Raw genomic sequence first — 25,190 nt, forward strand, 5'->3', positions numbered from 1 at the left:
AACACTAGATGAAGATGTTGCTCATGTTCTTCTTCGCTTTTGGAGTAGATGAGGATATCATCTATAAAGACGATAACAAACTTATCCAGATATGGCTTGCAGACACGATTCATGAGGTCCATGAACACGGCAGGTGCGTTGGTTAATACGAATGGCATCACTAGAAACTCATAATGACCATAACGAGTTCTGAACGTAGTCTTCATCACATCACTTTCCTTCACCCTCAACTAGTGATAACCGGATCGCAAATCGATCTTAGAGTAAACGCTTGATCCTTGTAGTTGATCAAAAAGATCATCAATTCGTGGGAGTGGATACCGATTCTTAATCGTCAATTTGTTGAGTTCACGGTAGTCGATACACATACGGAATGATCCGTCCTTCTTCTTCACAAATAAAACATGTGCACCCCAAGGCGAGAAGCTTGGTTGGATAAATCCACGGTCTAGCAGTTCTTGTAATTGGCTCTGCAACTCTTGCATTTCGGAAGGTGCGAGTCGATAAGGTGCGCGAGCTACAGGTGCAGCTCCTGGCACTAAGTTAGATAATGTCAGCCCTTATCTTGGTCAACCAGTCCATACCGACAATAACATCAAAGCTTCCCAACTTAATGGGTATCAAATCAATCTCGAAATCCACACCAGATATGTTGATAATAGCTCCTCGGCTAATTTGGTCAACTTTCTCAAGTTTCCCATTGGCTTCCTCTACAAGCATACTCTCCTTTAAAGGAACTAACGACCAATTTATCTTATCGCAAAAGTGTCTACATACATAACTTCTATCGGCACCAATATCAAATAAGACAGAAGCTAATATATTGTTGATAGTGAATATACCTGTCACCAAGTCGGGGTTCTCACGAGAATCCCTTGCATTTACATTGAAAGCTCGTCCATGCAGTGGTCCACCGTCCTTTCTCTTGTTGGGACACTCATTTCTGAAGTGGCCCATCTGTCTGCATTCATAACACTTTCTCGGTCCATTGGGGTTCGACTTCCCAGTCATGGTGGTGATCTTGCAGTCCCTGCCAATATGCCCGGTCTTTTTGCATTTTTCACAAACAACGTTACAATACCCGGTATGGTGCTTGTAGCACCTCTTGCACTGTGTTAGAGTACCCTTGTAGTTGGGGTTTGAGCCAGTGTTCGGGTTGGGGTTCCCACCGTTGTTGTTTCCTTTGAAACCCTCATGTCGCTTCGCTGGGTTTTGATCATAGGCTCTACCCTTGTTGTTATCCCACTTACGCTTATCACTACTACCTGCTTCGGATTTTCCTTTTTCCGGTTCATCGATGATGATTTGGTTCATTAAGGTGTGCGCCATGCGCATTGCTTCCGGGACATTGGGTGGCTTAGACGAGGTGACATTTCCCTTAATGGACTTAGGAAGTCCCCACAAGTACCTTTCCATACGCTTAAACTCCGGGGTAACCATGGTAGGACACATCAGGGCTAATTCCAGATATCTACGGTTGTAACCATCGAGATCGTTTCCCACAACCTTCAACCGCATAAACTCAATCTCCATTTTCTGGATCTCTGTCCCAGGGCAATATTCCTCGATAATGGCCCCTTTGAATTCCTCCTATGGGGTAGCAAACGCCTCATCAATGCCCTTTGCTTGAGCCAATGTGTTCCACCAAGTTAGTGCGCCGTCTGATAGCGTACATGAAGCATACTTGGTTTTGTTCGCCTCTGAGCAGTTACTAACTCGAAACACGGATTCTGATTTCTCAAACCACCTAGTGAGACCAACTGGCCCCTCAGTTCCACTAAAGTTGTGGGGCTTGCAGCTTTGAAACTCTTTGTATGTGCACCCATTACAAATGGGCTGGATAACTGGTGGCGGTGGAGCTTGGGGGTTCATTTCCGCTAAAGTTGCGGCGACTCGTTCATTGATCATTTCCTCGATTTGTGCCGTGGTTGGCGTTGATCTTCCATTTGCCATGATGTTCTAAACAAAAGTTTTGACTCAAGTCAAAATCCAGTATTCAAATAGTAATAATACAGTATATGGTAACCAACATGGAATCAACACATCACATGTTTATTAAGTAATGCAACTAGGTACAAATACCACAGAATCATCAAACAGTAACGTAAATAGAACACCGTGCAAGAATTAAATAACGCAAAGTTCCATTCATTAATAAAAAGTTGCATACATCAGCATAGGTTCATACAATACATAAGTAAAACATAAAACTACAAATGAGATTACATAATGAAATCTACTACAAATGTCCTATGGTGATGGTGGGTGTAGGATGTCCAATACGTGAGACATCTGGTCCTCGAGCTCAGTTACCCGAGCACGGAAGATCTCCACTTCCCTCATCAGTTCCTTGACAGAGGGAGATGGTGGGGCAGGCGGTGCAGTCGGTACGGGCGATGCTGGTGGAGCTGGTGGTGCAGACGGTCCGGCTCCAGAAGTAGAGGCTGCGAAGCGGTAAGTCTTACGGATGAAGGGATCAGCAGGATACGGCACAAGCCGCTTTCGGGTGGTAACCCTACGACGCCGACCATGAGCGTCAACGAATGGTCGACCTCCATTAATCCCTGGAATGACGGTACCATCGAAACGGTACCGCTTCTTCGGCGGGGTGGAGGGTGGCTGTACAGGTGCATCATCAGGGTCCTCGTCTGAATCCTCGTCACTAGAGTTGTCAGAGGATGAGTCGTCAGATGAAGAATTGGTGGATGATGGGTCGTCTAAATCGGCTGGGGGTGGCTGCACGGGTGGCTCTCCTTGGGCGGCCATCATCTGTCGGTATCTGGAGGGTTCGATCGGCACGAGACATCCATCAGGAAGGCGGCGTCACCAATGGTTATGCCCATTACGGACTGGACCTTCCCCAAGTTCCGCAGGAATTACAGCACCACCGGGATGGTGCTGTGGCTCCGAGGGTCCTGGGGCAAGTGGAGCTGGAATCTCTTGTAGGTTCTCGGCTCCGTCAGAGGTGATCACTGGGCCGGGCGCATGGCTACTGGCTCCGGAGGATAAATTGCCGGAGTCGCTGGAAGGTGTAGATGACGAGATCGAGTCAGAAACAACGGTAGGTGAGGTGGCCGATGAGTCTGTGTTGCTGTCCGAAATGATGACAGGTGGAATATCCGACATCTGAACAAGGAAAAATAACTTTTTCCATGTCAGTAAGTAATAAAGCAAGCACGTATTAGGCAAAGTAACTATGACAGTCTAGATCATGTATAGCAGTAAGTAGCATGGCAATAATAACAAATCGTACAGAAGTAGCATATGATTAAAAACAGATATGCAGTAGTGAAGTCATGTAGTAGCATACGGCATATAGCAGTAAAAGTAAGCAGCAGCATGCAGCAAATTCCGCAGAACAAGTAAACTAGCAAGTTGTAGATTAGTCCTATTAGTGAATCCTACTCGGGTCGGTCCAGACTCACTAATGCATCCTAATTCCCTACAACCAATGCTCTGATACCAAATGTGATGCCCCGTACAAAACCATCGTGTACGAATCATCAACAACAGGATCATTACAAGGTCAAATACTATATGCGGTTTCAAAAGAAGTTTGCATTCATGAATAAAGGTGATGTCTTAACCAACATCAAATGTCTTACAACAAAAGTATGCTTCAATGAACAGAAGCAATTAGTAATAGTACGTGACCCAATGGTCGTTACAAATCATTGTTTCAAAAGGTAACATAGTTTGAATGCAAATAAAACGTTTCATGCGGTGACAACTCTAACAAGCGCAGCGGGTGTCTACAAGGCATGACTAGTACAACAGCGGAAGCAAGCAACCTTAAGCACCTGAGAAAAACATGCTTAAAAACGTCAACACAAAGGTTGGTGAGCTATAGTTTAAGTATAACAGTATGTAAGGTACGCCATGAGATTTCAATGCTTCAACAGTGTTTCAAAACAGTATGAAAAGTATATGTATAACCGTGGACACTTGGTAACCAACTTAACGTTTATCACCCCCTAAATTACACTTGGTGAGTGCGTATGTTTACGAAGTATTAAACACCCATTAAATGCTAGCGCTACTAGCCCGAGTGGGGATATAAAACCCTATAGATGCATATCTAAGATTCGCGTTCACCGGTTCAAAGACCAATGACTAAACGTTACCGAGCTAAGGAGAAAGTTTATGCCGTTGTATAACCCACACATATATAAAGTTTAAGTACTCGTGCCTAGTATGTAAAACGTAAAATACGCATGTATTCTCAGTTCCCAAAATAGTTAAAGTAAAAAAAGGATGCTATAACTCACAGTGGAAAAGTAGTAGTAAAGTTGACTCGGGAAAAGTAAGCAAGTACGATTGTCCAAAAGGTCCTCAACCTAAGTCAAAAGTTACTAAGTCAGTAAATTGTCCCAATAGGTTTAAATGTATGTAAATTAGGTCTTACGTATCCTCATCATCATTCATCATCAACAAAAAGTATAAAGTAAGTTTCATTCTAGAAAAGAGTTTAAAACAAAGGCTGACTTCGATCAGTCGCCACGGCCTCTATACAAACTGAATTGAGGTGGTACCAGTGGCCATGGCTCTGTATATGAGTCCTTTAGTTGCTTTAAAAATTTTAGAACCAAACTCTTCTTTGTTTGACCGTGGCGACGGTTTAAGTGCGAGTAGGTCAGAATTTTTAGCACAACGTTAAAAGGACATAGTGACGTTTGGAGGGCCATAGATCCTAAACCGTAACTCGGATTAAGACGAGTCTTAAACGAAAAACTATCTACTCGAATAGAGCTAATTGAAAATCAAATTTACAGTAGCCCAGGTATTCTGATCATACCCGAAAAACAGTAGGTTTAGTGTTCCGGTGGGTTCTTGGTGCTCGATGCTCATCACGGTTCTCATCCTTGATGCATATAGCTTCAAGTGTACAACTCGTTGATGTGTTTGCATCATCTTTACCAAGTTTTGACCATCATAACACAAGTGTAAGTCTAAGATAAGTAGCACAACTCAATTAAGTGTTGCAAGTAGTTTGATGAACCAAAGTCACATCAAGATCTTAGATCCGACACATACATGAACTCTAAAAGTAATATTAAGCTACAAACTTGAAAGTAAACTAACTAATCAAGATCTTAAGTTGTAGAACATAGTTTTTAGTTAGATTTTGAAGATCCTAGACCCAAAAGTCTAGATCTAAAGTTCTTAAGTTAAATCCTAAGTTATAAGACATGAATCTTTACTTTAATGAAACCATAGGTTATGAAACATAGATTTTCATCTTGTAAAATGTATGTAAGCTCATAAGCTCTTGTTTACAACAAAATAAGTAGACCATAAGCTATAGAAACTTAGATCTTTCATAAGTATATGAAGTTATAACTAGAAAGTTATACTTCTATGTTCTTGAACTTATAAAGTTAACTTTTAGTTTCAAGAAATATGAGATCAAGATTAACTAGTAATACTTGACCAATTTAACAACATCTCAACTTTAAAGTACATAAAATGAAGAAATAAGTTAAATCTACAAGTAACAAGTTCATGGTTGTTCATACTTTAAAGATTCAAGCCAAGGCTTTGATCTTTAAGAAAGTAAACTTTAAGTTTACAAACATGGATACAAGTAATGATTTTACAACTCATGAACTTTCTTTCTTTAAAACATTAAGTGTAGAACCATAACTAGAAAGTTTAGGTTCTTGTATGAACAAGATGATATGAAGAACAAACTAGAGAGTTTGATTCTTAATAACTAGTAAGTAAACAACAACATCAAAGATCAATTAACAAAGCAAGCAAATGATGATGATATGCATGTATATAATTCGGTTTTCATAAGAAAAAAAGAAAAAAAAGAAGCCTTGTTACTTACAAGAATGGAGAGAAAAGTTGAGAGAAAAGTGAAGTAAGTTTGTGTGTGTGTAAAATGAAATGAACTAGTGAATAAGTAATATATAAAATTGAAAAAGAAACCTCCCTCCCACCTTGTGTTGGCCGTAGGTTTTCAAAAAAAAAAAAGGGAAAGAATCAATTGCTCTTTCAACATGGGGAGAAGGTGATAGCTAGAAGTGGTATTAAAGTAAAATGACATGGAAAAGATGGTGTAAGTATCTTGTAACTAGTCTCTTTACTTCACTAACTAGTCTAGTTTCCTCTTAAAGTAATACTTGCATAATAAATGGGCTAATTAGTCCATTAAGGATGTAGGGTGGGCTTCTAAGTCCACTAATCATGAGTCCATTAATAAAAGACCAAGTATGAAACAAATAATCCAATAAAGCCCAAGTAATTAACTAGTAACCTTAGTTAATTAAAATGATTAATAATAATTAAATTATGAATGTAAATAATATTCAGAAATATTATTCGTGATACGTACGTGCGTCACAAAGACAATTCGGGCCATGAAAAGTTAAATACGGTAACAAGTAAACGTATAAAAATACATTTATTAATGCGCAAGTATTAATAATAAATTATTAATAATTAAACGTTGGAAAATCTAGGGTCGTTACACATCCGATGGCGGAGGTAGATCAAGAGTCAAGGTGCTTTGGGTTAGGGAACCTTTTTGGGGATAACGAAGAGATAGTTGCTGAGACACCAGGTAGCATTGATGGTAACCCTAATTCCAAAAAGTTAAATGATGGCATGCGTGAAAAAAATTCGGCGTCTGATGTTCCTAATGTGTTGGACAACGAAAGTGATGATGGGATCCACAACAAGAATAAGGAGGGGATTAACAGTGGGCCTATCGATTGGAGAATATGGCCCAACCAGCCCAACTAGGAATGATTCGCCCCATATAGCATGTTCCAAATAATGGGCTAACAATCTGGCCTAAAACAACATCCCTTTTGGGCCCTGTGATATTAACAACCATGTGAAAAGTCTAATTGGGTGTGCTAACAAGGCAGGGAACGACAAAAAAATACCGACAAAATCCAAATCTCAATCAAAGGGCAATCCAAAAGCTTCTGATGTATCGATCTGCAACAACTGCTACTGGAATGCCATCGGAGAGTGGAAAACTTCTTCTCGCATCATGAAATTGAAAAATATGGCTAGAAGGGGTAATAACCCTACCAATGGTGATCGACCTAAATGCAAAAACTGTTGTAAGTGATATCTTTCAAGAAAAGGTATATCGAAGGCATCTAATAAGAGTCAAGGGTTGGGGATCTCTGTTAGAGGGTCGATCAATAATGTCGAATTGAGAGAATATGGGGAAGAAATTGGGCTTAATTGGCCTAATCATCAGTAAGTTTTTCACTTTTTTCGTCTACTGTTTGCTTAATTATGAAGATTCTTTCTATCAATGTGCGTGGGTTTGGAGTTTCGGGTAAATTCGGTTGGGTTAAAGGATTGTGTCTCAGAGAAAAACCAGATATAGCTGTGTTCCAGGAGACTAAGTGTAGGAAGCTTGATGACCTTTGGGTGCAACATCTGTGGGGTAATAGTGACTTTGGTTATATCCAAAAGGAAGCCGTGGGAAATTCGGGTGGGTTGCTTGTTATCTGGGACACTAATCGTTTCAAGGTCAGCTGTGCAGTAGGTGGTGAATGTTTTTTTTAGCTATTAGGGGCAATTGGGCTGGGAGTGGGCACGACACGACTCTAGTTAATGTCTACGGGCCTCATAACGATGCAGGAAAAAGAAAAATGTGGGATATGCTTGATAATCTTATCGGTGGGTGTGACTCGGGGTGGGTATTGTGTGGTGATTTTAACGAGGTTCGAGAGCATACGGATAGACTTAATTTTGATTTTCATGCATCTAGGGCTAGAAGGTTCAACGAGTTCATCCTTAGGAATAATCTTATTGAGATCCCTCTCATGGGAAGAAAGTTCACACGTATTAGTGACGATGGAACCAAATTTAGCAAATTGGATCGTTTTCTAGTGTCGGATAAATTCTTAAACTTGTAGAAGGACCTATCCATAAGTGCACTTGATAGGAGGGAATCGGATCATTGCCCGTTGATCCTTCGAGATGGCGTGATTGACTTTGGACCTAAGCCGTTTAAAATCTTTGATGTTTGGCTCTTTGAGGAGGGTGTAGATAAAATTATTCAAGAAGGTTGGTGTAAGGATGTTCATGGTTTTAAGAAAGATTGTATCTTCCGGGACAAGCTTAAAAATGTGAAAGGGGAATTGAAAAGATGGAGTCAAAAGGAGTTTGGAAAACTTGATGAGGAAATAGACACCTTAAAAGATATTGCACTTAAATGGGAGTTAAAAGCTGAATTTGGGACACTATCGGATGGGGATCGGTTGTGTTGGTTAGAATCTCGTAAGAATTGGATCGCGAAGGAAAAAATAAAAATGGATATGCTCAAACAAAAAGCTCGGGTGCGTTGGACTCTTGAAGGTGACAAAAACTCCAAATTCTTTCATTCAACTATGCGTAGGAAGTTTAATAAAAACAATATCAGGGGTTTAATTAATGATGGGATATGGTGCGAGGATCCGAAGGAAATTAAGGCAAATATTTTTGAACATTTCAAGAATATATTTTGTGCTAATCAAGTTCACAGGCCTTCCTTTCTGATTCATGGCGGGTCCAACAGGTTTTCACTCCCTGCAGATGGGCTGTCATTTGGTTCTGTTGGTACAGGTCCACATTCGATTGGGCCTGGGCTTGTGAGGCCTGCTTTCGGGGCTGACCAGGCTACTGTGCTGGAACAATCGAGTGTGGGGACAGGGCTGGGCAGACTATCTAATATTTCGGCTGCATTACTTGAAGAAAAATTCACTGAAGAGGAAGTTTGGGTTGCGATAAAAGGATGCGGTAGCTCGAAGGCACCGAGCCCGGATGGCTTTAATTTGAGGTTCCACAAAAATTTTTGGCACTTAATAAAGGATGAATTAATGGGTGCAATCCATGATTTTTGGGTCTCGGGTAAAATTTCTAACGGATGCAATGCATCTTTCATTACACTTGTCCCGAAAAAATCAGACCCCTCAGCGCTTAACGACTACCGACCTATTAGTCTAATTGGAAGTTACTACAAGGTGATTTCAAAATTACTCTCTAATAGGCTAAGAAGGGTCATCCCAAATCTTGTCAGCTTCGAACAGAGCGCGTTTATAAAAGGTAGGAATATACTCGACGGTTCTTTGATAGCTAATGAATCCCTAGATTTCATTAAACATACGCATTCAAAAAGTCTAATTTTCAAAGTAGACTTTGAGAAAGCTTTCGATTGTTTGAGTTGGGATTTTTTGTTGGAAGTTATGGAGATCATGGGATTCGGTGCTAAATAGAGAGGTTGGATACTTTCGTGTCTCAATTCGACTTCAATTTCGGTCCTTGTCAATGGATTCCCTACGGGCAAATTCAAATTAGAGCGTGGAGTTCGACAAGGTGATCCGCTTTCACCATTCCTTTTCATAATTGCGGCGGAGGGACTAAATGTGTTGACAAAGAGGGCTGTGAGTAATAATTGATATATTGGGGTTGAAATTGGTTCGAATAAGATTCCTATCTCACACCTTCAATACGCGGATGATACGATTTTTTTTGGGGAATGGAGTGTTGTAAATCTTCGAAACCTTTTCAAATTACTCAAATGTTTTGAACTCACGTCGGGTCTAAAGGTTAACTACCTAAAAAGTGTGCTATATGGGATAGGTGTTTCAAAGGCAGAAGTTGTGAGTATGGCTTATATGTTTGGATGTAATGCTGGATCCTTACCCTTCATTTATCTTGGGCTCCCTGTCGGTGGTAAAATGAATAAAATGGAAAGTTGGAACCCGGTGTTGGATAAATTCGCCAAAAGGCTCTCGGATTGGAAGGCACGTTCGGTGTCATTTGGTGGACGCTTGACCCTTGTCAAATCGGTGTTAAATAGTCTCCCGTTGTAGTACTTCTCTCTCTTCCGTGCCCCGCCTTGTGTGGTAAAAAAACTTGAGTGTGTAAGACGTACTTTTTTTGGGGCGGGACGGGATCCAATTCTAAAATTACATGGGTAAAATGGGATGAAACCCTCCAACCTTTCGAAAATGGAGGGTTAAATTTGTGTTCTCTTAAAAGCAAAAATTTAGCTTTAGTCGGCAAATGGTGGTGGAGGTTTAAAACCGAAACCACCTCCTTGTGGGCTAAAGTTATCTCGAGCATTTACGAGACTTCGGGGGGGCTTACTCTTTCTTTTGCTGATAATGTTATTTCCTATAATTCGGTGTGGTCTAATGTAATAAAAGCAGGAAATTGTATTGATGATCTTGGCATTCCATTTCGTAGCTCTTTTGTCAGGAAGATTGGTAACGGGACCTCGACGTCGTTCTGGAACGATGTTTGGATTGGGAACATGGCGTTAAAGAACAGATTTAAACGGCTTTCGTACCTGGAGGCTGATCTAAACGCTTCAGTGGGATCAAGAATCATGCGGGTCGGGTCAGAAATTGTTCAAAACTGGAGTTGGATTCGGGAACCTTCAGGGAGGTCGGGTGGGGAGCTTGCGGAACTGTCTGACTTGTTACAAACGGCTAATATGGATCCGGAATGTGATGACTCGTGGATATGGTCTCTAAGCGGTAACGGTATATTCAAAACCAAAACTCTTTCGACTTTAATTGATGCAAAGCTTCTCAATTCAAGTACCTCTGCTATGGGTACCTTGCGTAATAATCTTGTGCCCAAAAAAATTGAGGTGTTTGTTTGGCGAGCTTTAAAAGGTAGAATACCGGTTTTGGTGGAATTAGACAAGAATGGTGTTGATCTAAATTCGGTTCGATGTCCTAGTTGTGATGACGAAGTTGAAAACATTGGTCATGCTCTTTTATCTTGCAAAAGCGTGCTTGAGCTATGGGAGAAAATTTTCGAGTGGTGGGGTATTCCTTTTCCCAAGAATGTGTGTTTGAAGAATATATTGGAAAATAACTTGGGTCACTTTGGGTCGGACGTGGCAAAAAGCATTTGGCAAACGGTTATATGGGCTTCTGTGTATTTGATTTGGAAGAATCGTAACGAGAAGATTTTTAAAAACAAGGTTTGGAACATTCCGGTTGCGGTGTGTGAAATACAAGTTAAAAGTTTTGAGTGGATATCAAAAAGATGCAAGGAGAAAACGATCGTTTGGAATGATTGGCTCCACAATCCACGAAATGTATCTTCGTAGCTAGTTATTATTGTACATATTGTGTTTTTGTTGCCACCTTGGCATCGCTCGTGATTGTTTGATTGTATTATTGGTTGTGACTTGGGTAGTTGCTTGCATTGAGCGCTACTCTGTGTTTTTATTATTATATATGAGATTGATTGCCTTTAAAAAAAAAAAAAAGTCAAGTGAAACATCACTTGGCTAAATTCCACATCAACAAGAAGTATAAAATTACGTGTTTTCAACTTTATTATAAATGTATAACAAAGCTGTCAAATAATAAACTTAATTATTCCAAGATCTTGTTGTGAAAACAAAATTAATTTATTTCATTTACTACCTGTCAAATATTTATGTTCTCTCTACACGAGCCAACTGCAATATAATAATACAGTTTAAAGTTAGTACTATTATTCTTTTAATATATAATAGTTGGCATTTTTCAATTTATTATATAAATTTCTGTTGTTATTTATAGTTTGCAGTATATCTTTAATAAAATTCTAGAATAAATAACCTGAAAAACGAAAGACAAACAATAAACAAATAAGAAATATCATGTAAAGAACAGTCATTTTTTTGAAATGCTGAAGGATTTTTTATATAACAGGGTCAAATAGCCAAATATACACTACATAAGCACACAAGGAACGAACTAATACAATACACCAGAAGTATACACCAAAACAACAAAACGCCAAATAGTAACTAGGTTACAAATCAGAGTACATTGATCTAGGATTTGATCTCCAAATACTAAAGTCCTTCGCTATCTTGCCTTTTCTATTCGAAATCCACAAGTGAGATATGACTTTCACCTCTCCAAGAACATCATCATTTGTAATTGCAGACCTCCTTTCTACCGGTGCGTGAACAATTTTGTTTCTCCATTTGCAAATTGACCACAGAAGCACATAGCGGAGTGTTGTAAAAAACCCAATTACTCGCCGATTAATCTCCGATTAATCATTTTTAAGAGCAATCCGTTCCGATTTCCAAAAATCCGTTTAATTAAACGGTCGACGTTAATTGATGGGTCAAAACCGAATTTGGTAACCAAAATCGGTCAAAGTTAAAAATGGTTAACATTTTAACATGAATTTAAACTAAAACTTTATAGTTTTGGAGCAAAATGAACAATTTTAGACAATTATGTTAAAGTTTATTTTTATATTTATGGTTTTTTTCTATATTTACACGTATAATTTTTATATTTAATATTTAAATGTATACAGTACAATCCGATTAATCCCCGATTAATCTCCGAATTGCCGATTAATCTTTCTAAAGTCCCGACCGATTAATCTCCGAATAGCGAATTTTGCAACCTTGCATAGCGGGATGCAAGGCAAAACATCTTGAGATCATCAAAACCCAAATCAAAACAAGGGGAGTTAATAGTATTCAATAAACCCGAAGGTATTGAGCTCGAAATCCCCTACCAACTCATGAAGCCATACCAAAGTGGGATTGAAAGTTGACAAATTAAAAATAAATGATCCATGTCTTCATCTGCCGTATCGCACAGAGGGCAGCAAATAGAAGGTAGAGATACACCCTTGTAAGTCAAATTATGACGGGTCGGGATACGATTCATGCATATCCTCCAAATGAAAAACGTTCACTTTTTTGGAATACACGAAACCCAATAACTTGACAGAGAGCCATAGACATAATTAGAACCTAGCAGGAATAGCGAGGATAAATGATTGGCCACCAAAGTTTCGCTTCAAGATCCTGTAATTCAGATCAAGTTCTACGTCTGATCCGCGATGCCCAACACCAATTCCCATTAAGACCATTGTTCGAGTTTATAGTGCGTGAAGCTACAGTAGCAGATTTATTACATTTGCAAAGTGCATTGGATATGCGGACTTTAAATTGTTATTCAAACTGAGAGCCATTTGTTAAACCAGAATAATGTTTCATTCCCACACCCTACCTTTCTTGATATCGAAAACGAGAATGGAATACACATATCATCAATGTTCAACCCAGTCTTCGTGATCTGATTCCATGTAGGCGGAAGACCTTGCACATCTCCATTCGAGCATAAACCACCATCTTCACCGTATATCAAGCGAATGGCTTTACGCCATATGGCATCCGCTTCAAGTTTAAATCTCCACCATCATTTACTTAGAAGGCTTAAGTTTTTGCTTTTAGACTTCCGATCCCAAACCTCTAAGATATACTTGTCCCCACTTTCGTGGCGAACATTTTTTTTAGATATACATGATTTAACTGAGTTATCACATAATCACTTTCGATCATTTCTGAGAGCCCACTTTCCTGGGATCATTGGTGTCTAGTAATGGACCATTAGGGTCATGTGAAATGTCCCGTTCTTATTGATTAAAAACGTTCCATATTAATTGATTTCGTTGCGAGGTTTTGACCTCTATATGAGACGTTTTTCAAAGACTGCATTCATTTTTAAAACAAACCATAACCTTTATTTCATAGATAAAGGTTTTAAAAAGCTTTACGTAGATTATCAAATAATGATAATATAAAATATCCGGTTTACACACGACCATTACATAATGGTTTACAATACAAATATGTTACAACAAAATAAGTTTCTTGAATGCAGTTTTTACACAATATCATACAAGCATGGGCTCCAAATCTCGTCCTTATTTAAGTATGCGACAGCGGAAGCTCTTAATAATCACCTGAGAATAAACATGCTTAAAACGTCAACAAAAATGTTGGTGAGTTATAGGTTTAACCTATATATATCAAATCATAATAATAGACCACAAGATTTCATATTTCAATACACATCCCATACATAGAGATAAAAATCATTCATATAGTGAACACCTGGTAACCGACATTAACAAGATGCATATATAAGAATATCCCCATCATTCCGGGACACCCTTCGGATATGATATAAATTTCAAAGTACTAAAGCATCCGGTACTTTGGATGGGGTTTGTTAGGCCCAATAGATCTATCTTTAGGATTCGCGTCAATTAGGGTGTCTGTTCCCTAATTCTTAGATTACCAGACTTAATAAAAAGGGGCATATTCGATTTCGATAATTCAACCATAGAATGTAGTTTCACGTACTTGTGTCTATTTTTTAAATCATTTATAAAACCTGCATGTATTCTCATCCCAAAAATATCAGATTTTAAAAGTGGGACTATAACTCACTTTCACAGATTTTTACTTCGTCGGGAAGTAAGACTTGGCCACTGGTTGATTCACGAACCTATAACAATATATACATATATATCAAAGTATGTTCAAAATATATTTACAACACTTTTAATATATTTTGATGTTTTAAGTTTATTAAGTCAGCTGTCCTCGTTAGTAACCTACAACTAGTTGTCCACAGTTAGATGTACAGAAATAAATCGATAAATATTATCTTGAATCAATCCACGACCCAGTGTATACGTATCTCAGTATTGATCACAACTCAAACTATATATATTTTGGAATCAACCTCAACCCTGTATAGCTAACTCCAACATTCACATATAGAGTGTCTATGGTTGTTCCGAAATATATATAGATGTGTCGACATGATAGGTCGAAACATTGTATACGTGTCTATGGTATCTCAAGATTACATAATATACAATACAAGTTGATTAAGTTATGGTTGGAATAGATTTGTTACCAATTTTCACGTAGCTAAAATGAGAAAAATTATCCAATCTTGTTTTACCCATAACTTCTTCATTTTAAATCCGTTTTGAGTGAATCAAATTGCTATGGTTTCATATTGAACTCTATTTTATGAATATAAACAGAAAAAGTATAGGTTTATAGTCGGAAAAATAAGTTACAAGTCGTTTTTGTAAAGGTAGTCATTTCAGTCGAAAGAACAACGTCTAGATGACCATTTTAGAAAACATACTTCCACTTTGAGTTTAACCATAATTTTTGGATATAGTTTCATGTTCATAATAAAAATCCTTTTCTCAGAATAACAACTTTTAAATCAAAGTTTATCATAGTTTTTAATTAACTAACCCAAAACAGCCCGCGGTGTTACTACGACGGCGTAAATCAGGTTTTACGGTTTTTTTCGTGTTTCCAGGTTTTAAATCATTAAGTTAGCATATCATATAGATATAGAACATGTGTTTAGTTGATTTTAAAAGTCAAGTTAGAAGGATTAACTTATGTTTGCGAACAAGTTTAGAATTAACTAAACTATGTTCTAGTGATTACAAGTTTAAACCTTCGAATAAGATAGCTTTTTATGTATGAATCGAATGATGTTATGAACATCATTACTACCTTAAGTTCCTTGGATAAACCTACTGGAAAAGAGAAAAATGGATCTAGCTTCAACGGATCCTTGGATGGCTCGAAGTTCTTGAAACAGAATCATGACACGAAAACAAGTTCAAGTAAGATCATCACTTGAAATAAGATTGTTATAGTTATAGAAATTGAACCAAAGTTTGAATATGATTATTACCTTGTATTAGAATGATAACCTACTGTAAGAAACAAAGATTTCTTGAGGTTGGATGATCACCTTACAAGATTGGAAGTGAGCTAGCAAACTTGAAAGTATTCTTGATTTTATGTAACTAGAACTTGTAGAATATATGAAGAACACTTAGAACTTGAAGATAGAACTTGAGAGAGATCAATTAGATGAAGAAAATTGAAGAATGAAAGTGTTTGTAGGTGTTTTTGGTCGTTGGTGTATGGATTAGATATAAAGGATATGTAATTTAGTTTTCATGTAAATAAGTCATGAATGATTACTCATATTTTTGTAATTTTATGAGATATTTCATGCTAGTTGCCAAATGATGGTTCCCACATGTGTTAGGTGACTCACATGGGCTACTAAGAGCTGATCATTGGAGTGTATATACTTAGTACATACATCTAAAAGCTGTGTATTGTACGAGTACGAATACGGGTGCATACGAGTAGAATTGTTGATGAAACTGAACGAGGATGTAATTGTAATCATTTTTGTTAAGTAGAAGTATTTTGATAAGTGTATTGAAGTCTTTCAAAAGTGTATAAATACATATTAAAACACTACATGTATATACATTTTAACTGAGTCGTTAAGTCATCGTTAGTCGTTACATGTAAGTGTTGTTTTGAAACCTTTAGGTTAACGGTCTTGTTAAATGTTGTTAACCCAATGTTTATAATATCAAATGAGATTTTAAATTATTATATTATCATGATATTATCATGTATGAATATCTCTTAATATGATATATATATACATTAAATGTCTTTACAACGATAATCGTTACATATATGTCTCGTTTAAAAATTATTAAGTTAGTAGTCTTGTTTTTACATATGTAGTTCATTGTTAATATACTTAATGATATGTTTACTTATCATAGTATCATGTTAACTATATATATATCCATATATATGTCATCATATAGTTTTTACAAGTTTTAACGTTCGTGAATCACCGGTCAACTTGGGTGGTCAATTGTCTATATGAAACATATTTCAATTAATCAATTCTTAACAAGTTTGATTTCTTAACATGTTGGAAACATTTAATCATGTAAATATCAATATCAATTAATATATATAAACATGAAAAAATTCGGGTCACTACATCATGGGACACTACTAGATTAAAATTTTAGTAGAAAATACTCTTAAATTGTATTGGACACCAGTAAATTTAACTGCATGACCTCATATATTCTTCAGTTAACTTGATTTTCTTTTAAATTGTATAGGACACCATTAAATTTAACTTCTCGGACCCCATACATGGGCGAGTTTATGATAGATCGTGGGGTCACGTGACACCACTAGTCTCAAAATTTTACGTAGAAAATAGCCTTAAAATTGTATATGACACCACTAAATTTAACTACATGGCCCATATATTTTTCGAATTTATTGTTTTTCTTTTGAATTGTATAGGACTCTACCAAATTTAAACAGTACAAACATTAAAATAGTATTAAAATATAATTAGTACTCGAAATTTTTTTTGGAACCCCATTGAATTCTAATATTGGAATCGCCACTGACCCGATATATTTTTCGAATTTGTAGTTTTTTAAAATTAAACTATTATTAAAAATTTTTTAAATATAATTAGTATTGATAAAAAATTTCGAGAATCCATTAAGTTATAATTTTAGACTACCACGAATTAAGTATTATTGTTGTATTCTAAAATATACTTGTAATACGTTTTATGCCTGAGATTTTTAAAAACTAAACGTATCATAAAAAACCCACTATGCTAACTAAATAAAATAAAAATACATAGTAAAGGATTATTATCACCAAGGTTGCAAAATTCGCTATCCGGTGATTAATCGGCTGGGACTTTGGACGCTTTCGACATTACAAACGACAAGGGGGTGTGTGATATCATTGTTAAATCATGTCGCAATATTACTGATCAAAATTTGATCCCGAATGATGCGTTGAAAACGAAGCTAGGGGATGGGTGTTCTATTCGATTTTTGCTCGATTTGTGGATTGGGGAAGTTCTTCTTTGCGTGTCGCATAATCGCTTGTTTCATTTAGAGCGTGAGCGTAAAGTTTTGGTGGTAACTAGATGTGTGAACAGAGGCATTGTTGGAATTGGAATATGGAGAACATAGGCAGTCGCAACATGTCTGCTCTTTAAGGTTTATGTGATCAATTAGTAAATATCACATTGGTTGATCAACCGGATTATTGGCGTTGGACGCTAAGTGGTTATGAGATGTGTTCTGTAGTGTTGGTTAAGAAACATATTGAACGGAACAGTTTACCTTCTTGTGACATAGCAACGGAGTGGAAGAAGTTTTTACTCGGAAAAGTAAACATACTTTTTGACGGTTTATACGGGATAGTCTTGCTCATTGACTTAACATTTCGAGAAGAGGTTTGGAAATTCATGCGATAAGTTGTGTCATTTGTCAACAGGGTGTCGAAAGTGCGGAACATTTATTCTTTCTACGCCCTTGCGCTATTGAAGTTCGGAGAGCTATTTTTTTGGAGTTAGATCGGCTGGTTCATGGTTTCTCTTCGTGGCAAGAGTTGTTGAGTTGGATCGATACGTGTAGTGCTAATGCTGCGATGAAGGAGAGGTTGGTTTCTATCATAGTTGCGGTGCTTTGGATGTTGTGGAGGTTCTGAAAATGTTCTCTTTTTAGTGACAAGTCCATCAAAAAATGTAATATTGTAGATTCGATTAATTTTTTCCGTTTTCTTGGATTCGTTTTAGAGCCAAGCATAGTTTAAATTGGGACATGAAAATTTTCCCATAGTAATGCCTTTCTAGCACCTTGCTAGATGGTCGTTTAGTTGTTTTTTTAATAAAATTCAACTGTTTAAAAAAAAAATTCATATTGTACTTTTTACATTTAAATATTATATTTCAAAAATTATATGTGTAAATATAGAAGAAAATTATAAACATAAACATAAACTTTAACGTAATTATTTAATTGAAATTCATTTTAAAATGTTGAAAATTTTTTTAATTTAAAAAGACAAAATAGACCACGTACAAACACCCCTTGTGCAAGTTGGCGGCGGCTGTTGCCGGGGACATTTCACAATAAACAGGATCAGGCCAACCATACAGGATTTGAATGATTTTTTTCTACTTTATTATACTTAAATGTATCTACCATGATTAATATCGAACCAATATCACACCAAAGCAAAACTTTATACATAAATTTGGTGATCCCACGTTTGACCAATTCACCAAAAAGTGTGTGAACATACTAAAATTTTCAAATCCGCCTATCTATGCGTGTGTGAAACTACAATCAATATTAGTTGACCTAATAACCTTACTATAAATCAAGATTTTGCAAACCATATCTAACAACACACAACTCTTTCACAAAAGTAAAACCAACTTATAAGGTTTCAATTATCTCTAATCTGATCTACTAATGGCATCTAACGACACCGCAACTCCACCACATAGCTCGTTAAGTATGGAAGTACCGTTGAAAACATCGGCTCCGCCACCACCCGAGTACGAGTCACGAGGTCGTAGTTTCAAGAAACATGCGGTGGCTGATTCGTTCTTTCGGGTCTCAGTGTTTGTAACATCTTTGGTTGCTCTTATTGTTATGGTCACTGATGGAGAAACCAAACGGATCCCAATAGCACCGGGCTTCGCAATAACCAGGGATGCAAAATGGAACTACTCACCCGCTTATATGTAAGTAGCCTATATGTGTAAATTTTTGGGAGAAAATATTCACTATCTCAAATAGAGAGAAAACCTTATAATTTACTCAGCTGTTTATTTGCTTATTTTTTTTTGTAACATGTAGTAGTACAAAATTTGTACACTACTTTAAAACTGTTTACTCCCGTGTTTTATAAAGGCTAATCTCTGCTTTAAAATTAATATAAGTAGTTTTCGACTTGTCGTCTGCTTTTTAAAGCAAATACGCACTCGTTTAAAAATATACAACCCCAAATAGCCTACAAAGTACAAACACGGAATGAGTTTCCCAACCTTCGATGGTACTGTCAACATCATCGCGAATTGGGTTTCCTCCTAATGTTTGTGTGGGTGTCATATCATCACGAAATAGTTAAGTCTCTTTTGAGTGATGCCGATTTCGTCGTTAAAAAAACTGCTCTATAATGGCTCCACCTCTGTTCACGCACCCATAATATAACACATTTCAATTTCTAAAATATTTTATCTCAAATAAGACTTGAACACACAAATTCTAATTTGCAGTTTAAATTGAAAAATCACACTGTATATGGAATATATATGATGTCAATATTATTGTTATGATGCAGATACTTCATATCAGTACAATCAGTGGCTATTTTGTACAGCATCATCACTGGTGTGGTATCGATTTTGTCGCTAATGAAGCCTGGAGGAAGCTTCACTAAACTAAAGTTTCATCTCGTGATACTTGATGCGGTAAGCTCTTATAAAATGAAAACATATTTATTTCTTTAGCCGTCTAATATAATTATTGCTTATACTTATATTATATTAAATTAATGTGTATATATGTATGGGGTGCAGTTGCTATTGGGACTTATGGCGTCAGCAACAGGAGCAGCAGCAGGAGTAGGTTATATTGGACTCAAAGGAAACTCTCATAGTAATTATAACAAGATCTGTAATAGGTATCATTCATACTGTATCCAAAATGGAGTCTCAACTGCGCTATCACTCGCATCTTCGGTAACACTTTTACTGCTCGTTTGGCTCTCCGCTCACGTTCTTTCTAAGAAGATTGCGAGGCAATAGTTCGGTTGATTGATACTAGATATATGTTTATAATCGTGTACGAGTTTGATGTATGATCGATATGTTGTTCATCTTTTGAATTTTATTTTTTATGTACATGTTTTGCTTTGTAATTGTTTTGTGTTAGTGAATTGAGGTTTGTGGTTGCTAAAAAATGATTGTGGTTGATTTTGGATACGTTTGCAAGCAATATTGGTGACACAGATGTGGAAAAAATAGCTACATAAAGGTGCAACATAAGTAAACTAATTAATAAAATTCGGTAACGTAATGTACTATTTTGAATTTTTCATATCATTATTTGACTTTAGAATAATTGTTCATATAATATAAATATAAATATAAAATATAAATAAATAATATAATCTTCTCCCGAATCAATAGATAGGGCTGAATAATGTCATATGCTGATCGAGCTGAGGTTGGCATTATTATAAAAAAAAGAAGTTATAGATCAGTTTGCAATTTATACATTATATTAATATTAATATTAATTAATATTAAAATATTAATATTAAATTAATATAAAGCATATTAACTGTGAGGTGTTAGTGCATTGTTGTAACCTGACTTTTCATAAGTGGTGTCAAGGGTTCGACTCTCATGTGTTGCAAAAAATATTTCCCTTGTAGTTACCCGCCTATTTTAAGAGTCTCGAAGGTTTCAGAAGTCTATGCATTTGAGTCTCACCCGAAGGAGTTTTACCACACACGATGTATGTATGATCTCGTCGTGGACATTTCCTCCCGAGGGCAGTAGGACTGTAATGGTCGTTCAAAGAGATGATAGGGTGTATGAGTTTCGACATTGCATTCGGACCCGTCACTGACTCTAACCACCGTTCGTTATTATATTATAGTATATATCATTATCATTATATTATACTATTATCATTATCATGTATACAGTATTATATATTATCATTATCATGTATACTGTATTATCATTATCATTATCGTGTATATACAGTCAAAACTAGATCCTAAGAAAAGTCAAAACTAACTACTAGTCCTATTTGATACCCCATAATATAAAATTGTCCCCTGTTCTGGTTTGATCCATTATCCATATTACAAATTTATTAATCTTCATTACTACAAATTCACATAATACATAATGATGAGAAGTGCTGTAAATTGTTATATTAAAAAAATCAAAATAATTGTTTTTTCAATTATCATATCCCATTTGATTTTTCATTTTATGTCATATCATTTTTTATTTAATAAATTTTTCCCCAACCCTTTTTGCAATCTTTTTATATAACTTTTTTATTCTTTCTTCACAAAAATTTCATAATTTTTTCCCACATTTTACTACGCCACATAATTAACAAAAGTATCCAAAATATGTAGGTTTTTATTAGCTTAATTATTATAGATTAAATTATGTGTGTTTATCTGTTGAAACGAATTATCGCCTTTTTAGTTATATTAAGCTTATTACTGTTAAAATATTTTAATTAAATACATATAGTTGTGTACAAAAAAAAAAAAAAAAAAAGCTTTCTGTATGTAACGGAGCGCGTTCAACCCATACTTGTTATATTATGTATTATGGACCACGAACACAGTAGTACCGATTAAGCTAAGTAATCCAACATATATTTAACACATGGATAAGTATGAGCTAGATTACAATGGGTTGATATTTAAGGATTTTCTAGATTTAAATCTACGAAATTGAGATATGATCTCGATTGGATGGTTAAATACATTCAACATCGGGTATGTTTGACAACACTGGCGGGTAGGTTTTAGGTGTTAGCTAGTAGCTGGTAGGTTTTAACTATTAGCTGGTAGTTGTTAGTTTTTTTATATGTATTTAATTGTTTAGCAAAGTAGATGAGAATATTAAAATAAAGAGTAAATTGACAAAAAGTTACAAGGTAAAAGCTAAACAATATTTCTAGTAACTTTTAGCTTTTTTCCTCCATCAAAAATCTTTAAGCTCTTGCAACCAAAAAGATATTTTTATTCGATAGGAGTTTTTTCATGAAAGCTAAATGCTCCTAAAGCTCGTTGCCAAACATGGTCATCATCGATTAAGTCAATAGGATGGCTATCAGATTCGTAGAGTTTAATGTTCGGAATAACATACATGTAACCGTAAAATAATATATTTTTTATAAATGCATGACCCCAAAGTGTAATGAGTAAGGATTGAACTTGGGTCTCCTTTGGAGATTCCCAAACATTCAACCACTAGACAACCCACCCTATGGGGTTAACTGCAGAATATGATTGTAGTTTTAGATTCGTTGGAATATCGAGTATCCAAAGCGTTTTTTTAATAGTGAAAACTATAGTTTGATGAAACACTAACCCTATATATCCATCTCAGCCCAATATCTTTCATAACTACTTTTTAAATTTGGGCTACAAAGTAGGAAAGCATCTCGGTCGAATAAGAAAATAATCTAATCGTATGCACACAACGTGACTCAACGTGACAGCAACATGCATATTTATCATGTGCCATTTTGCATGACACACCATAAATGTGCAAGACATATATTCGGCATGTGATGTGCACAAGCGCCAAGAAAGAAAATATGTTTATCATTATTAAGCAAGATAATGAATAATTATGTTATAATGTATAATTAATGTATAATAATTGACATATATGAAAACTCAGTTACTCACAAAAAGCTAATGAATAATTATGTTATAATGTATAATTAATGTATAATAATTAACATATGAAAACTCAGTTACACACAAGAAGCAAGCAACACGGGCTTTCTGTTGAAATTGACAGCTTAAATAGTTAAACAACAATCATTATTCAATCATCCCAACTATCATGTTTGTATCACACTCAGAAAATATCTTCAAGAAATCTGGTTGTATTAAAAAAAACATGCATGCATTAGACAAATAATTTTGGAAGTTTCTATATCAAATGCATGTTAAAATGCAGCTGTTCAAGAAAGGCAACAATGGTCTAATTACCTATTTAGGTAATTTGACTTTTTGGGATCAGATATTAGCATCATCACTTCCCGTTTTAGAAGAGTCACAAGGGTCAACAAGCTGCCAAGTTCAACGGGTCAAAACAGCTCCAGTCTGCAGCATTACCATAACAGTAAATAGGGGTTCCAAAAGTGATTTGTAGACATCCTTCTTTAGGAAGTTGCTATTAGGGAAGTTGTGTATGTAACACTTGATAAAATGTAAACATTTTTCAATTCAATTGTAAGAAATATTGTTCATATTCAATACAATATCAAAATCAATCTTTCATACATTTCATCATGGTATCAGAGCTGACGGTATCGATCCTTTGATTAAGATACTCATTTTTTTACTCAAATCATTTACCAATTAAGGGAGACGGTAACCCACCTGTATCAAGCTCAACAGAAAGCACCCAAAACCCACAAAACAATGAACTATCAAACCAACTTGCAGATTTTCTAAAAATTAGCCTTCAAACACAACCAAAGCTGTCTGATAGCTTGAAGATCAATTTAAGCTTATCAAGCCAAAATTATGCACTTTAGTCCAGGGTGATTAAGGTGGCTATAGGAGGGAATCAAAAACCTCCTTAACCACCTCACATCAAGTCCACCAGAAAGTGATGATCCTAGCTTTGAAAAATGGGAACAAGTTGATCTTGTTGTCTTTTCATGGCTAATTCAAAATATAGAGCCGAATCTTGCAAGCAATTTGACTGAGTTTCCCACAGCCAAGGCTTTGTGGGATGCCCTAGTCACCACCTACAGCAGTGGTAAAGACAAGCTTCAAAACTTTGATCTCCATGTCAAAGAAAATGACATAAAGCAAGAAAACATGTCTATCTCGGATCTATGGATCACAATGCAAGGGATTTGGGGAGAAATTGATCGAAGAGATCCTAATCCCATGAAATGTTCCACCGAAATTGTGACTTACAACAGAATCCGAGCTGAGCAAAAGCTTTTTCAGTTTTTGAATGCCCTAGACTCAAAACACGACACAATCAAAAGAGAGTTGTTAAGGCTTGAGCCCTTACCAACAACAAAAGAATCATATGCAACAGTAAGAAAGGAGATTGCACACCAATTAATTTTAGGGCAAACCAACCATTTCAGTCAAAATCAAAGTGTTGCATTCGGATTAGCAGCCACCAACCAAAATAAATCTTTGGGGTTAGCTGCCAGTTCCAATCGACATCCAACACCAAGGATTGATAAATCAAAACTTAAATGTACAAGGTGTGGAAGATCCAAGCATACCATCGATCAATGCTTTGAAATTAAGGGATATAGAGAGTGGTGGTCAAAGCCAAGCAAAAACAAAGCAACGAATTATCTACCTCCTTGTGTAAAATGAATCGTACCAGACAAGTTGGGAATAATAAAACAAATTAGTTGAACCCTAAAACAAGTGATTGTTGGGCTGACTTATTTTAAAGGGAAAACAGGCCGGGTATAATGGGTAAAGTTTTATATTGGGCCAGACAAGTCTTATGTTGGGCCAGACAAGTCATATTAAAAACATGCAGTCCACTACCTGTCACGATCCTACTTTTTCCGTTATCTTTTACCGGTTGTTATTTAACGCCCGTTAATTGTTATTCTTGCCACGCTATTTCTATGACTTATATTATTATTTTAGTAATAATATATTATTTATTATGTGTTATATGAATATTTGTATTTGTAATTAAAGTTGTACGTTTCTACGTGTCGTGGATTTCTATCCGGCGAATCATTTCGGTTTTCAAACCAACGGTCAGAATTTTGAGATTTTTAAATCCAAAATATTTTAAATATGATATTTTTATGTCATATGTATATATATAGTGTTTATATATATTTTATTTGTCGCGTGTGAGTTATCTCTCCGAATATTTAATCTCGTAGCGGTGTTTTCGCGTTTCGGGTTTCGTTCGGGCTTTCGGGCCACAAGCTTT

The 25,190-nt window shown here is 36.1% G+C and overlaps 3 protein-coding genes across 3 annotated transcripts; all 3 read left to right on the forward strand.

Annotated features, from left to right (window-relative positions):
• The first annotated feature begins 7,049 nt into the window (after window positions 1-7,049).
• LOC139888229 (uncharacterized) lies at window positions 7,050-9,227 on the forward strand. Its single transcript, XM_071871252.1, has 3 exons — window positions 7,050-7,103; window positions 7,267-7,500; window positions 7,890-9,227. Exons 1-3 carry the CDS (start codon window positions 7,050-7,052, stop codon window positions 9,225-9,227), a joined length of 1,626 nt encoding a protein of 541 aa, XP_071727353.1.
• A 9,624-nt stretch (window positions 9,228-18,851) lies between these two features.
• Window positions 18,852-20,419, forward strand: LOC139891347 (CASP-like protein 1). The gene is made up of 3 exons (XM_071874307.1): window positions 18,852-19,223; window positions 19,823-19,952; window positions 20,061-20,419. Exons 1-3 carry the CDS (start codon window positions 18,949-18,951, stop codon window positions 20,286-20,288), a joined length of 633 nt encoding a protein of 210 aa, XP_071730408.1. The 5' UTR covers window positions 18,852-18,948; the 3' UTR covers window positions 20,289-20,419.
• Window positions 20,420-20,685: 266 nt separating this feature from the next.
• Window positions 20,686-24,607, forward strand: LOC139888230 (uncharacterized). The gene is made up of 3 exons (XM_071871253.1): window positions 20,686-20,709; window positions 23,214-23,357; window positions 23,822-24,607. The coding sequence occupies exons 1-3, from the start codon at window positions 20,686-20,688 to the stop codon at window positions 24,605-24,607; spliced, it is 954 nt and encodes a 317-aa protein (XP_071727354.1).
• Window positions 24,608-25,190: the final 583 nt, after the last annotated feature.

The sequence above is a fragment of the Rutidosis leptorrhynchoides genome, chromosome 2, assembly GCF_046630445.1.
Source record: "Rutidosis leptorrhynchoides isolate AG116_Rl617_1_P2 chromosome 2, CSIRO_AGI_Rlap_v1, whole genome shotgun sequence".
Classification (NCBI taxonomy): domain Eukaryota; kingdom Viridiplantae; phylum Streptophyta; class Magnoliopsida; order Asterales; family Asteraceae; genus Rutidosis; species Rutidosis leptorrhynchoides.

Coding starts and splice junctions, on each gene's coding strand:
- LOC139888229 (XM_071871252.1), top strand. CDS start 7,050: ATGGTGATCGACCTAAATGCAAAAACTGTTGTAAGTGATATCTTTCAA. Junction 7,104..7,266: donor GTGATATCTTTCAAGAAAAG/GTATATCGAAGG, acceptor TTAATTATGAAG/ATTCTTTCTATCAATGTGCG. Junction 7,501..7,889: donor GGGACACTAATCGTTTCAAG/GTCAGCTGTGCA, acceptor TTAAACTTGTAG/AAGGACCTATCCATAAGTGC.
- LOC139891347 (XM_071874307.1), top strand. CDS start 18,949: ATGGCATCTAACGACACCGCAACTCCACCACATAGCTCGTTAAGTATG. Junction 19,224..19,822: donor AACTACTCACCCGCTTATAT/GTAAGTAGCCTA, acceptor GTTATGATGCAG/ATACTTCATATCAGTACAAT. Junction 19,953..20,060: donor ATCTCGTGATACTTGATGCG/GTAAGCTCTTAT, acceptor TATGGGGTGCAG/TTGCTATTGGGACTTATGGC.
- LOC139888230 (XM_071871253.1), top strand. CDS start 20,686: ATGTCATATGCTGATCGAGCTGAG. Junction 20,710..23,213: donor CATATGCTGATCGAGCTGAG/GTTGGCATTATT, acceptor GTTAAAATGCAG/CTGTTCAAGAAAGGCAACAA. Junction 23,358..23,821: donor AACGGGTCAAAACAGCTCCA/GTCTGCAGCATT, acceptor AGGTGGCTATAG/GAGGGAATCAAAAACCTCCT.